We start from the raw sequence: 14,787 nt of genomic DNA on the forward strand, positions 1-14,787 counted from the left end.
TTGCTAAGGCTTGGCAAAAGCAGTGCAGCCCTCCTTGCGCTTGGCTGCAGGTCACAAGCAAAGGACTCGAGGACTAAGCAAAAGCTACCATGAGCCTTGTGCTTTGTTTATTTGATAAATGAACACCTGACAAATCCCAGATATTATTCAATGTCTCATCAGTATACATTACAGTATGGAAACAGTGCAGTAGGTTTTGTTAGCCTTATACTAACAAGCAGAAGTACTGATGGGTGCCAAAAGTATTTATCTTCTGTACTTAATTTTTATCATCATATAAATAAGAGACTCCTGGTAAAGTACTGTAATTTACACAAGGTGACCAAAGTATTTATATATTTAAGATGAAATAAAGATGCATGCAACAAAGACTCTGGTAAAAATAGAAGTACCAACTCAACACATTTCCTTAAATAATAATTACATGTTATATTATTATGCAATAATAATTACACACATACACATATATATATATATATATTATATATATAATTAAATATAACATGACAAAAAATCTATTTGCACAAAAAATGTTTCCCTCACTTCATTTACATGGCTCTCGTACTGAGAAGACAAAAAAAACCCCGCAAACTAAATTCATTTTGACAGGAAAATCAGGATGGAAATGAAAACAGGGTTTCAAAAGAGTTGTTGTTGTATATGCAGTGTCATTTCCGAGCTGCAGATGGCGCTGGTGTACTACTAACTTGCATACTCACTTCCACCGTCATACCCAGGACGTAGAAGAAGAGTCGTGACATTCAACGTCCACATTCTTCTGAAATTCTGCTATATTATCAAAATGAATACTATTCTCACATCTTTTTCCCGGTTGCGCCGAATAGCACATTTAAATAGGTAATCATACACTCCTTTTCTTTCTTGTAATTGACTGATATTTGCGTCTTAATTTGACGCATAAGCGTAGTATGAGGCTAGCAGCCTGCCTAGTTGACCGTGCAACCAACGTGTTTACTAAGGTAGTTGGAGTTGAACGCTTTAGAGAAGTAAGCTAACTAATGTGGAATAAAACATTAAGATTTACAGCAGTGCAATTCTAAAACGTTAGCCAAATGTGTCTCTTTGTGTTGATGTGCTAGAAAAAAAAGACGTTTTTCAAATAAGCTTCAAAAGGGACATATATATATAGTCATCTGATTAAATCTTTGATTCCCTGTTGACCAGTGCAATCCTATGCATTTATTCCACACAAAAGTGACAAAATTGTGTTGATGATATAGACTGTTCATAGTATTTTCTTCTTCCTCTAGCATCCCAGCAGTGAATGGGAAATCTCACCTCCGTTTGTTTAGCAACTGGCTTGTCCCCAGAGCTCCTGCAGATCAGCAGATGTCCGCAAGTGGACTGCTTCTTTCCCAAGCCAAGGACATGGGAGTCTTCCGGCAGCTTCCGTGGCAATACCAGCAGGTGCGGACAAGGAAAAGAGGAAATGAGTATCAGCCCAAAAACCTGAAACGCAAGAGGACCCACGGCTGGATCAAGAGGCTCAGCACACGAGGAGGAATTGAAGTGATCCTGCGGCGAATGTTAAAGGGACGCAAATCACTCTCGCACTGAACGTCGGTGTTGGAAAGCAGGGCTTGGGAGTCTTTGTGGTTCTGAAATCCTGGAGGTGCTAGCAAGCCATTAGGAACTTGTGTATCGTGTGGAAAAGCGATACTCGCTGTGGGTTGGGCATTCTTACGCGACGGGTGGGAGGATTGAAACTGGTCTTCAGAAAACAAGTCGCAGTTGCCTTGAGAAATACTATTTGTGCTTTCTGTCACCAAGAATGAATCGTTGATTGATTAAATTACCGTGATGTACTATAAAATTAATCAATAAAACATTTGTTGACCAGTCTACTTTTTGGCCCTTTTACGTTTTTAATCAATGACTGACAAAGATTTTTGTCTGAATATTGATTATACAATTACTTGTGTGTCTCTTATTATCAATCAAAACAGAGTAAGTGATCTGGGAAATACACTAACAACACAAGACAGAGGAATGAGCATTCTTCAACGACACTTTCAAAAATTATTTCTCATTTCAGAATGTCTAGCTATTTACACAGTATCCAAATTAATAACATATCCAAACTCTAATCAATCGAGACACGTTTTACTCTGATGTTTATTAAATGCATACTAATTTGACTTGATTCAAGTGATTTGCATTCGGAATACATTCACTAATTCACGTAGCAAAATAATTCATTTAAAAAAAAATCAAATTTGAGAAAAATATAAGACTTTTCATGGTCACAGTGACTAAAATGTTGACTATTGCAGAAGAATATGTTGGCTTTTTAAAGTGCTAAAGAACACATGGACAGGTGACTCGTGCACTGTATGCATTCAACGCAGGCTTGAAAAGGAGAACCAAGCCTGGAATGGGACTGAGCCATGCAATAGTTTCATTCAGAGGGTCACATTCACTGTACATCTATTTACACGGAAGCTGTAAGAACTGGTAACATAGTTTGTGCAAAGGTGCATTTAACTGTTGACCTCATACGTGTTCAGCAAGTATGAAAAGCCGTTTAAGCCTTGTTCCACATGTAATTAATGGGAAAAAATATTCTGCTGTCTAGCAAAAAACAAATCCCCCGCAGGCAAATGTCCGGAGATGAGTTTGTGCTCTTGAATTCATGCACTCTTGTGGTATTAGACAAACTAACCACACGCAACAAACAAAACAAAATGGAGGGTTTGTACTTCCCTTGTCAAAATTGGGACATGAATCCAAATGAGATCGTGTCACAGCTAGACTTGATGGCTTTAAACGACTTTCCATAGGCCAGACTTGACATGTGTCACTACTGTGCAGGTGCCTTACCTAGTCCTCTTCTTTTTTTTTTTACACTCAAAATGCTGATTAATTCTTCGAGCCTGAGCTTTCTAAGTCAGCCTCTCCTTTATCAGACTCATTTGATGGCAATTCCTCATGAGTCGAGTTGAGGTCAGCCTTGTTGGCATGGCAACTGTCCGGCTGGCCGGGAGGCTGCGCTCCATTAGCACACACTACCGTTGCCTCCGACTTGCTGAAACTGAACAGCTTACCCGGACTGAATGTCCTGTTTGGAGATTGATTGCGCTCCTGGCCGCTAGAGGTCGCCGAAGAGCTCCCCGTTGATCCTGGTGATCCCGCGGCTGTAGCTGGTTCTTTTTTCACCTCTGTCGACTTTAAAAACTTGAGGAACCCCGGCAGCTTCGCCTCTCCACCGGTGGGTGACTGAGCAGGGGAGCGGGAGCTGCCGGAGGAGAACTTACCCTGAAGGGGAATGATCTGCTTCAGCTTCATCACATTGTTATTTCCGAGCAGTGAGCTGGGTCTTTTGGGTTTTCCGCCCGCCGCTTTTTCATGGTGGTGCTGGTGATGAGCGTCTGACTTATGGCACTCTTGACGTGCCTCCGCCTGACGCTGAAGGTCCTCCTCCTCGCGGCGACGTCTGAGCTGCTGCTGGAAATGTTGCTGTGCCTGTAGTTCATGCCTCTGATTGGGAGGTGATAAGTGGAGAGGGTCGGGGTGAAGGAGAAAAACATTTTTATATTTGTCAGAACTGTCATGACTTGACAGCATGTTAAACATGATGTGTGGAAAAAAAATCAGATAAATGCATCCACTCAACATGTAGTTACAAAATACTGTCAAACCAAAAGACACATCTACACAATTATGACATCACTTCACATCAGACGCAAACCTTGCGATGGCCGAAGGTCTTTCAAGTTATATCCCAACTATACCTTGAAAGCTTCCCTTCGTCGGTATTCTAGCTTGGCCATCTCTTCTGCTACCCAAGCGGGGATATCAGGGATGGCAACATGGATGACGTACTTTAGGAGGATGGCAAAGTGCTGTAAACCACCAGACCACAGAGGGACACGCACACATCACACATCAAGGTCCATAAGTCATATTTTGATTTTCATTCTGTATACAAAAATTTACATTTGTACAAAAACTCCTGTGAGATTTTGTGTGGACCGTTACAAACACACACTACTGGGATTGCTCCACTTAGCTCTCCCTGGACCGAGAGAGGACGGACAAGCATTACATAAAATGGATAGATGGATGCGTGATGAATATAATGTATGAACTCAGCTACCTCAAGAATTTTACATCATTAAAATTCTGACATTTAGAAGATTGATGGAACATTGTAACAAAACGCACCAATTCTCATCTCATAATTCAGCAACCCAAACCGGCTTGTTTTGGATTGGATTGAATAGGCTCCATGCTCTGACACAGAAGAATAATTAATAAAAGTTTCCAGTCGACAGATTGATTCAAGGTGTTTTCAGGCAGAAGCCAAATGCTTGCAGTCCCAGACAAACTGTATAACTCGAGACGTAAACTACTCCAGAATACTAAACAGTATGCATCACAGCCTGCTTGCATGAATATTAAAAAAAAAAAAAAAAAAAGTCTCAAGCAGCATCTGTTCACTAAAGCCTGAGATATACAAACGTTTGAGGTTATTGGAAGAGTTTTATTTTTTGGGAGAAAAGCATTTTTTTTCTTATAATTGTTCAAGACACTTGAGTCATTAATTTAATGTTATTACAGTGGTAACTACCGTTTTTTTTCCATGTATAATGCGCCCCCATGTATAATACGCACGCTAGAAATGGCATGTCAATGCTGGAAAAAACCCTGTACCCATGTATAATACGCACCCAAATTTTGACTCCTACTTAAGTCCGTAAACGTAAAATTATTTCAGAAAAAAGATCATCTTTGGGAACAACCGGATGTTATTCTGTCGGTCAGTATCACTGCGCATGCGCTAGCAAACTCGATAGCGAAGAAATGTTTCGGATTTGTGTAGGGTAGATTGTGACAGCAAACGAGCAGGTGATTGAGCAAGTGTCTGATACGAGAGCATTGTGTTCGTATGGAGTGTGTTTGAAGTGAGCAGCAGAGAAGAAAGCACATCTGTAATGGCGGCCTCCGGATCATATCCGGATTAAAAAAAATAATTATATATATATATATATATATATATATATTTTTTTTTTTGTACCCATGTATAATGTGCACCCCAGATTTTAGGACGAATAAATTAGTTAAATTTTGCGCATTATACATGGGAAAAAACGGTAACAGTCATTTTAATCATCATTTAAACTTTAAATTAATCAATTAATCAGATTTAAAATGGTCTTTATTTAACAAAACGTGCTTTTCTCTGATAAATAACATTTCTAAGTGCGTATGACTGCATCGCTTACCTCCAGCAAAACAATGGAGATGACAGTCATCTCAGGACTCAACCAGGGGAAAAGACGCTGCAGCTGACCACACTGACCAATCAGGTAACAGTTAACAATAATGGCTATCAATCCCATGGCCTCCATTGCAGTCTAGGGGTTCAGAGAAAAATCCATTTTTTTGCCGCAGGCGATCATAGACCCCGATACAAAGAGTAAGCCCCGAAGGCTTTTTGGCCGTCCGAGCGCACTGACCTGCCATTGCCCGATGTTCTCCACCCTTTGGCCAAACGGCCTCTGCAGGCCCGTACAGAGCTTGAGGGCATCGCTACGGATTTCGATGATATTGTTGATGAGCGCGCACATGGCCGCCAGAGGAAACGCAGAGGAGAAAAGCACCACGTAACCAAATTGAATGAACATCTCCTGGTAGTCCTGAAGTGTATCCTGCATTAACAGAACAGTTAGGTTGACAGGTGAAATTAATATCACAGCATGTCCACCTGTACTCTTTGTGATTCAAATATAAACAAATTTGATTTAATGAAGACTAATTTAATTTTCATTTCTGGGCAAACCACCTCATACGTCTGCATACAGCTTTCAATCTCAGCCTGCGCTAGAGTGACGGTTTGGGGTTCTTCTGGTGGATCCATCCAGGATTTCTTGTCCTCTTTGGCCTCATCCATGGTCTTTCTTCTCTGACGGAGACCATTTGATTCTTTTGAAGAGGATACGGCGCTAATCTCTTTGTTGTCCTGTCAATGCAAATGAAAAGAAAATGGACTAAGATGATTTTGAAACATTATTTTAGTAATTTGGGATCATAGTTTGAGGTATATCTGCAACCCTGATTTTTGTCCGTTATAAACATTTTGGAGTGTGTCAGGGGTTTTGGGTCTTTAACCTCCATAAAGAATTGTATTTGATTTGATTAAACTGGGGGAATTCCAAACAGAAGCATCTTACGTTTTGGAAACAAAATGGAAATGAAATACTGCAAGCACACCTGAGCCAGCAATTCAAGGTCGCTGTCCTCATCACAACTGTCAAAAATGCTAGATGGATCCATTCCGTCCTCTACCAGAGTGGGGCTGTCCTCTGGGAAGTTGTCATCTGCCGTCTGCCCTTCCGCGGCGACATCCTGGTAGTCAACCTTCTCTGTGAAGCTGACTTTTCGTTGCTTCAGCGCACTGTCATTCATATCCCACTCTTCTTCCGTCAGCCTAAATCCAGCTTTCAAATCCCCTCTCGTCTTTAGCTGAGTGTCGACACCGGTGCTGTCGCTGGCCGGGAGTCCTCTGCGCCCCAAGAAGGAGTAAGCCGTCATTGACGCTTGGGCCTTTCCCAGAGCCAGGCGGCCATACTTGAGCATGATGGCTTGTAGAAGCTCCCACAGCACCTTGGGGGTGAAGACACCCAGCTTGTTTTGTTCGTAGAGGTAAGGCTGGAGGACCTCCTTAATGTTCTGGAGGAACTGACGGAAAATCAATAGTGTCGCAAGCATCTGTGAAGAAATGGGAAACTTGAATCATGTTCCATTTTATGGGCAAAAAATGAATGAAGAATGAATAATAATTATTCTTGTCTCACCTCCTTTAGTCGCTCCATATCCTTGAGGTAGAATCCAATGTAGAAAAGACTTAGGTAAGAATTGATGAACTCAAACTGTACAACAACAGAGAACATCGCAAGTAGTCAGTCACACTTAAATGAGTACTGTGATACAACTTGTAAAAGTCAATGAGGGTGGGGGGGGAGTGACTCACAAAAACCATCTTGATGATGAGATTATTGTCATAGGCACTCTGAAGTCTATAGTTTTCTGGAAAATTAACCAGAATCATCGAGCCATTAAAGCAAATCGTGTGTAAATAAAAAAGAAAAAAAAAAAAAGGTGATGCTTACCCATGTCATTGAGCCAATAGGCAATCTTCTTATAAACCTCATCACATATGGTTACAGTGATGGCCAGTAGGATCTTGGGAATAAATCTTGTGATGCCAGGAAGTTCCTGAATCTCCATTACCACTTCCTGGAAGGCCAGTTAGTAGCTATATTATACCTATTTAATAGGGGCTATTCATTTATATTTGTACATCAAATCCCTGCAGTTCCTTGAAAGCACAGGATGAATTGTATAGTATATTTAAACGTGTTGTTTAACCGAGGATGGAACATATTGAAAGACACACAAGCTTTCTATTGTGTTCTGTGGGCCAAACCTGCAGTTCCAGACAGAGGAGCATGATGAGGAAGACAAAACAGAGACAAAGGAGGCAGATGGGGAGGCTGACTAGCCATCTGAACATTGCCCTCTTCCATGGTGGATAGTAGAACTCTTCACAGCCTGTTATGGGACTACAGCGTTTTACGCCCTTGGGGTAGAACAACAACAAACCAAACTATACCATCACAATGACCAATGTTAATGTATTGGGAAATAAAAAATACATAATGGTTTATTAAAAACGTTTTTTCACATTTACATTGGCTGTAAATAATTTTCTTTTTTAAAATACCCAAAAGACTTCATTCAAAGGTATCATACCTCTCCTGAATTTAACAGTGATGCTTACCCTGAACTGCGGTCTTGGCTCCTCCAAGGACTCTGCAGGGGTGTCAAGGGTCCCCCACCTGTAGGCCAACTCGGCTTCTCGCCTCTTCCAGCGCTCCAAAAACAAGGTTGCCCACACAACATTGAAGAGAGCAAACACCACACAGCAGATATCTTGGCTGGTCTAAACAAAACAAAGACACAGATACTGTCCTTCAATATCAGTATTGGGTCTGTGGAAGGGGCTGCCCCCAGACGTGATGGCCCAAACATGCATTCCTAACAAGCCTTCTATTTCTGAGGTCCCTGTGTCAACCACATGCTATGATATATGCTTTAAAGCGGAAGTCAACCCCCAAATTTTCTTTGTAATAATATTTTCTGTGGAGCCCGACTAGTCGAAACACTGTGTTCGAATTATTGTTTCATTTGTGGAATATGAATTAAATTTACCTGTTTGTATCCATCTCAGTGGCGCCCATTTTGCCACTTCCTGTCGACTGAAAATGACATCAAGATGAGCCGTGATTGGTTGCGACTTGATACAACTGTCATGTCATTTTCAGTCGACTGAGATGGATAAAAACAGGGGAATTTTGTTGCTCACCTCATTTTGCACAAACACAATGTTAATCAGAATATCGTGTTCAGACAAGTAGGGGCAAAACAAACATATTATTGTAAAGACAATCTTGGGGTTCACTTCCTCTTTAAGGTACCTGATCAGCCTCTGCAAGTATCCACAGAAGAAAGCCAATGACAGCAGGGTAAAGCATAGAGTTGGTGTAGAAACCAAGCCAGGCAAAGTACATGCCGATCTTCACTCCAAAGTAGTCGCAGATATCGTCTGCATCATGGGGGTAAAGGTACTTACAGCAGCAAATATCAAACAACTGACATTTCTGTTGGTGATTTCCAGTTACTTACCCAGAGGCTGCCTTTCACAAACAGCCTGGACCCATGATGTCATCAGCTGATTAAGGATCCTCTGCTCGTGGAGAGGAAACATCTGATGGATCACACCACGGGCTACCAGCTCTGGAACTAGACCACAGACCCAAATTTCATACGTGATGCCAGCCTTTGAAAACAGGACAGTAGTGATGATAATGTATGATTGCATTGTGGCTTAAGTTTCTACAGTGTTCCCTGATGTAGCTTCTCAAAGAGAGCTAATTAAGAGCAATAAACCACAACAAGCACACTCGAGCAGGAGCTGCTGTTAGCCACAGCTCACACCCAGACACTCACAGAGGTCACACCCCACCGCATTAGGCTGCCAGACTAAAAAAATAAAGTTAGGTTGTTCAAAATGTATCCCCAGATGGAAGAAGTGAAAGCCAATGTAAATAAGCATACTAATGGGTTGTCCCTCCAGAAAGTGAATGTTGTGAAGCACTTCTCCCTGTTTGGCTCGCAGGTTGTCTAGCCAATACTTGATGATGCTCTGACGCTCCTAAAAGGAAACGAGACACATCTTCCTCACTTGACATATTTCAAAGAATAATTTTTGCGAAAGAAATACGACATCCTGTTATCCGACATTAAGCAGTACGATCCGAGATTGTCATCAGAGCACCATTTTTGACATCCAACCTGGGAAGTAAAAAAGCAGAGCTCGCTCTCGATGTTTTCATAGATGTTGTCCTCTTCGCAAGAAAAGCGTCGCATCCCGCCACCAAACTGTGGCTTCACAGCCTTGTGCATGCTCATCTGTTCCGCTCCCTGCAGTAAACTGAAGACAAAAGTGCAGCAGGATTAAACCGGAAAATAGCACTGTGCGCAAGCTAGACTGTTTCTGTTTTGAATTAGTGAGTTCATTAAAAGAAACTGTCGAATGTTTCCACATTTAATGAGATAATACGATAGAGCCGGCATTCCTGCGAGAGTCTTACTTCTCAAACGTAGTGGTGATGAAGAAGGCATAAGCCTGCGTATGTTTATGCTGTCGGACTTGAATACTGACTTGTGGGACTCCAACACGGATCTGGTTCAGGAGCCACAGCAAAGTGTGGTCATCCACTGAATCTAGAGAGACAAAGCAAATTATAAGAAATAGAATGTATTATATGACCAACGAAATAAATAAGACAGCCATTAGTGGACTTTCTAACCTCCGACTGCACCACTGACAGGAAAAAAAGATTGCTTGTTCCTTTGGGGTACACTTTAATGGTACTGCTCATCGTAACTTTAATATTTAAGGTACAAGGTGGTCTCATGATTAGCGCTACTGAGCACTTTAGTTTCAGAAGGGCATCATTTTATTTTTACTGCTGTTCTATTCCTGATTATGCGTCCAATTCTTCCAAAGACTGACACATCATGTCTTCAATCAATGTAATACGTTTGCACGTTAAATATACACAGGCTGTCTTTACATAGGTGAGCAGTCCGTATTGATGGAGTTGTTTTATTTTGGACTATGTTAGGAAATTCAAGTAGCCAGACAGCATGCAGGTGACATGCAATTTATAACTGTTAGATGGATTTGGTATAATACAGAAAAGATTTTGAGAATGCTACCGATACCAGTTTCTGTACTTTTAAAACTTCTCTGATACCGTGAACCAATACCACATCGAGTCAAGTTTTGCATCCCAGTGTTGCTATTGAATCTTGAATGTCGAGCGTTATGCAAGGTTGTGAGCTAATGCGTAAAATCTATTCACGACGTGGTAGACAAGGTGGAATAAATCAAGCTAGCTTGCAACATTGTTATAGAAGGACATCTGCTCACTGTCTGGCGGAGACTCTCTCCTATAGCTTGATTTTCAAAGAGAACTTCTTACAATAAAAACAGTTCTGAGTGAAATGACTGTGACGTGCTTCCGTCTAGGAAGCATGCAAAAAATGTATTTCATATTTGATCAGTCTTTTTGGTGTTGTGCTATGAAGTTGTTTGCAAAACAGAGATGCTTTACGGTACCTGGGAATGTCATCAGGATGTCGCAGTTTTCCGTGGGAACCATCTTCAGCCAGGACTTCCTCGACAATATGTAGTGTCTGGCCTGTAGTAGCCTCTTTCCAAACAATTTATCTAGAAGGGGGATTGAAAGATGAAAAGTTGCATTGTCTGTACTAAGTCTTACATTAAAACTGCTATGTATTTCAAACGTTAGCATCAAAACAAATTTGTATGTCGATGTTACAGTTTTTTTTTTTTTAACATTTACATTATTCCAGTGTCAGGTATGTAATAATCATCTTGCCACGAATATTCACTCCAATGTTTTAGCTGTTTTTTCATTTGTAAACAGAAACTTGCCCCAATTTTGTTGTACTATATGACAAAAAAAGGCGTTCCATTTCTATTTCATTTTGTGCTGGGTGCAACCACCAACACCCTCAGTGAAACTGCATGGACTCGACTCCTAAGATTTATCAAGCACCATGACGCACTGGGAGCCATTCAGTACCACCAACTGCATCACATTGCTACCCCCCCCAACACGACCCATTAATCTCCACTTCACTTTAAGCACAAATGTGTCATTTTAATGGTGTGTATTTTGTGCACTTACCGAACACGCCGCGTGTTGCTGAAGAGGGTCCCTGATGCTGGTCGTTGTTCCGACGCTGCAGCTCCCCCGCGGGCGTCCTCTCCATCCTCTCCGCTGCACAGTGCTGGCTGTCTGCGGCATCGCTGTCAGTCGCTCCGCCGCCCGTCGCATGCATCCCGCTTCACATGTATCCAGGTAGAGAGGGAGTGGTTGGACCACGATTGCGCAACCCACACAAACACACGACTGTTAATTTAATGTCCAACTATTACATGCGAAATAAAAATCCTCGCAATCCGGACGAGGGGGAGCAGGAGAAAAATGAACATGGAAATGACACGTTAAGGAGCCCCGATCGTGACTGGCTGGTGACGACAGAGAAGGGGAAATACCGCCTTTGCACGACTGGAAACAAATGATGTGAATGTAAGTATTGTTGCAAAACAGAAGCCTTTCAACAAATCAATATAAACACAGGTTCCAATTTTATTGATAGAGCGGTGCGAATAATTGTTACACCTGCCATCTAATGGAAGAGAATGTTTAGTGCGGCCTGAAAAAAATTCAAGTTACTTAAATAAATAGGTAAAGTAAATTAATTTTAGCCAATCATTTTAGACAAATTAGGTGAAATTAGATGGTTGCGTGTTTGTTGTATACTTCACGTTAACACAACTTAAAATTTAAGTGCACCAGCAGCTTTGAAAATCTAAGTTAATGAGGATCAGAAGAATTTAAAAGTTCTGTTCATTTCTAACTTGATACTGAGTTCAAACAAAAATTGTGCAGATGATAAAAAATCATTCCCGAGTAAAAAAGTAGAAAGAAAAAATCTGCATTATTGTAATGCACATTTTCAATATAATTAATCATTCGTCATGTCTGTAAATCAAGTTGACAAAATTGTCTAGTTCGTCCAAAATGGAATTTTTCACATAGTTGCAATAATGCTATGATTTGTACTATGGTCTACATTGGCTGTCCTTCAGGTTTACAAAACATGTACCTACCCCACCAATTTGAGGTGCAGATTTGAATGTCAGCGAGTCACAACGGACACTAGAGGGCGCCCCACAATAAGCCTGAAGGCCAATATGGAGAGGACAGAAATAGCAATTATTTTCAGTTTATAATCAGTAGTGTAGTTCCATTCATTCCCTCTATAACACTTCGTCTTCTTTAGTTTTTACAGGTGAACTGGGGCCTATTCCAGCATACTTTGAGAGACAAGCGGGTTATACCCTATACTGGTTGCCAGCCGATCACAAGGTATACTGAATTATGTATAGAAAAACAAAAACTCACACATACATTCACACCCTATGGACAGTTTCGAGTGTTCAATGGATGCCACTCTATTAGAGATAGGAAGTGGTCTTGCGGATTTAGTTGCTCATTTTACAAGGCCTAATTACTGTTGAGGCTGATACCAAACGCAAGATGATAAAGACTCTGCAGTAACCAGTGAGTCTCTTGGGTTGAGGCGAAGCATCAAAAATTAAATCCCATGCTGTGGCTTTAGCTCCATTACGTGTCATTACAATGCAGATGCCCGGTAATCTTCTGCACATCGGTGCCTGTGGGGAAAGCTTCCTAGAATGCGAAGGATAATCAGTGACACAAATAAATGAGGCAGTGTTTTTACGGATTATACTAGCAATTTTGACAAACAATAAAGCATAGTGGTTTTTTTTGCTATTGGTGGGCTGGCTGGCCTGTTGTTATCTCTCATTTTTTATTTATTCTTTTACATGCCTATGATCATTTAAACTGATGTGTCAGTAATAATAATAATAATAATAATAATAATAATAATAATAATAATAATAATAATAATAATAATAATAATAATAATAATAATAATAATAATAATAATAATAATAATACATTTCTGGATAAATTGTGTGTGAAGGCTATTTGGCTGAATCAAAACTTGTGGAATGTTACGGAAGATCAGTAGGCATTAGCTAAATAGTTTAACGTTGGAACGGTATGAATCGGTCTAGAAATGTAGAAATTAGAGGGGAAAAACTGAACGAGTCCAAATATTTGTGGGTCTAGTAATGGGGAGAACATCACATGCCAACTCCAAGACTGTGGTATTGTTCTTAAAAAAAGGAAGCTATTGGTGGATATTATGTAAAGTATCGGAAAGCAGTAGTCAAGTCAGTCTTTTCCTCAGCATAATTCTTTCGCTGAAAGAGTCAAAGGTCAAGGTCACTGAGTGTGACAGAAGAGGAAGCCCTCAGCTAAGGGTATATACAGTATTTCCCCTCCCAACTCAATGGCTTTACCAGGCAAAGCCGCGGGCCCGAGAGACAGTGCAAACAAATAGGAAATGCAATTAGAAGTCGCAGCAAAGGAGGACATTATCAACCACACACAAAAGAGGTCAAATGTGTCCAACCCCCAGGTGAGGAAGGACATTGTAATCATAAGCAGCCATTCCCTTTCCTGCACCAGGAGTGCCTGGAAGGTGGTCGGCCAGGCTGCGACACAATAGACGGCTCAATGTTCGTCATGTCATGTGTCATTGCTGAGAGGCGACATCCCTTAGGCACAGCGAGAGACTAGTCGAAAACATTTTTGAAACATTTCCGCCCCTTAGACGTGTACACATAGTCAAAGTGAAACGCCACAAAAAGTATATTCAATATATTGGAATCACGATAACCTTGTGACCTTGAATTGTTTTACTTTAAAATGTAATGTCCTGGAATTGTGATGCAATGAGGTTAAATTCCTTCCAGAACACTATCAAATGTGTTATTGTGGAAGAGGAGTGAATACGGAGATGCGCTGACAATGCAGGAAAACATTTTGAAATGATGGTGAATCATGTTGGCATAGAACACTGTGCAAACATACTTTCCAGCCAGAATGTACTGGACAGTGAGATAAAGCAAGTTCCCACTTTTAATATTGTGACATTTGCCCCCGGTAGTAAGCTCTTGAGTCTATATGTGGAAAAGTACTGGATATTATACAAAGGAAATCCTTTGGAATAGCATTCAGTCGCATCCAAGCATTAATTGGCACGACAATATGAGACAATGCACACTGGGATTTAGCCTAGGCTCCAGGCATCCTCTCACAGTCAAACAGACAGGATGTTTGTGCGTTCCTATAGTGATGTTTTGCTTGGGTGTACGGTTCGTTTTGTCTCTGTGGCTGAAGAAACCAAATTGAATGGAAATCATCAATATCATTAGATTGTGTGCTGCAAAAGTGATGCTTTGAATGATAACAGTAATGATAAAATGCTTTATTAGGAAAAGTAAATGAGTCTCATTTGATTCTATATATATACTATAAATATTTAAAGTTCTTTTTTTTAAATGTTTTTGGAAAACAAGAAACAATAAGTTCAAATTTAGAGTACAGTCGCTGTGATTACCATGACTTGGATGACTGTTCTGTTTTGTATAAGACAAAAAAAAATATCTACTAAACGTGTTTCTATTAATATTATGACAATAACTCAAAAATGATTTAAGTTTGA

At 40.6% G+C, this 14,787-nt stretch overlaps 2 protein-coding genes across 2 annotated transcripts; one reads left to right on the forward strand and one right to left on the reverse strand.

Annotated features, from left to right (window-relative positions):
* Positions 1-730: 730 nt before the first annotated feature.
* On the forward strand, positions 731-1,865 carry mrpl34 (mitochondrial ribosomal protein L34). Its single transcript, XM_061295222.1, has 2 exons — positions 731-858; positions 1,272-1,865. Exons 1-2 carry the CDS (start codon positions 803-805, stop codon positions 1,576-1,578), a joined length of 363 nt encoding a protein of 120 aa, XP_061151206.1. The 5' UTR covers positions 731-802; the 3' UTR covers positions 1,579-1,865.
* A 403-nt stretch (positions 1,866-2,268) lies between these two features.
* On the reverse strand, positions 2,269-11,460 carry ano8a (anoctamin 8a). The gene is made up of 18 exons (XM_061295684.1): positions 11,307-11,460; positions 10,712-10,822; positions 9,678-9,810; positions 9,379-9,517; positions 9,142-9,238; positions 8,710-8,826; positions 8,502-8,629; positions 7,805-7,966; positions 7,451-7,603; positions 7,134-7,260; positions 6,995-7,050; positions 6,819-6,893; positions 6,235-6,732; positions 5,807-5,983; positions 5,481-5,672; positions 5,247-5,378; positions 3,753-3,863; positions 2,269-3,498 (listed from the first exon to the last, which is right to left on the reverse strand). The coding sequence occupies exons 1-18, from the start codon at positions 11,458-11,460 to the stop codon at positions 2,881-2,883; spliced, it is 3,180 nt and encodes a 1,059-aa protein (XP_061151668.1). The 3' UTR covers positions 2,269-2,880.
* Positions 11,461-14,787: the final 3,327 nt, after the last annotated feature.

The sequence above is a fragment of the Syngnathus typhle genome, linkage group LG13, assembly GCF_033458585.1.
Source record: "Syngnathus typhle isolate RoL2023-S1 ecotype Sweden linkage group LG13, RoL_Styp_1.0, whole genome shotgun sequence".
NCBI lineage: Eukaryota > Metazoa > Chordata > Actinopteri > Syngnathiformes > Syngnathidae > Syngnathus > Syngnathus typhle.

Excerpts from the sequence above, each read along its gene's own strand:
- mrpl34 (XM_061295222.1), top strand. The coding sequence starts at position 803 with ATGAATACTATTCTCACATCTTTTTCCCGGTTGCGCCGAATAGCACAT. Across the intron at positions 859-1,271 it reads CGAATAGCACATTTAAATAG|CATCCCAGCAGTGAATGGGA; the intron begins GTAATCATACAC and ends TTCTTCCTCTAG.
- ano8a (XM_061295684.1), bottom strand. The coding sequence starts at position 11,460 with ATGCATGCGACGGGCGGCGGAGCGACTGACAGCGATGCCGCAGACAGC. Across the intron at positions 5,379-5,480 it reads AGAACATCGGGCAATGGCAG|ACTGCAATGGAGGCCATGGG; the intron begins GTCAGTGCGCTC and ends CTGAACCCCTAG. Across the intron at positions 3,864-5,246 it reads TCTCCATTGTTTTGCTGGAG|CACTTTGCCATCCTCCTAAA; the intron begins GTAAGCGATGCA and ends GGTGGTTTACAG.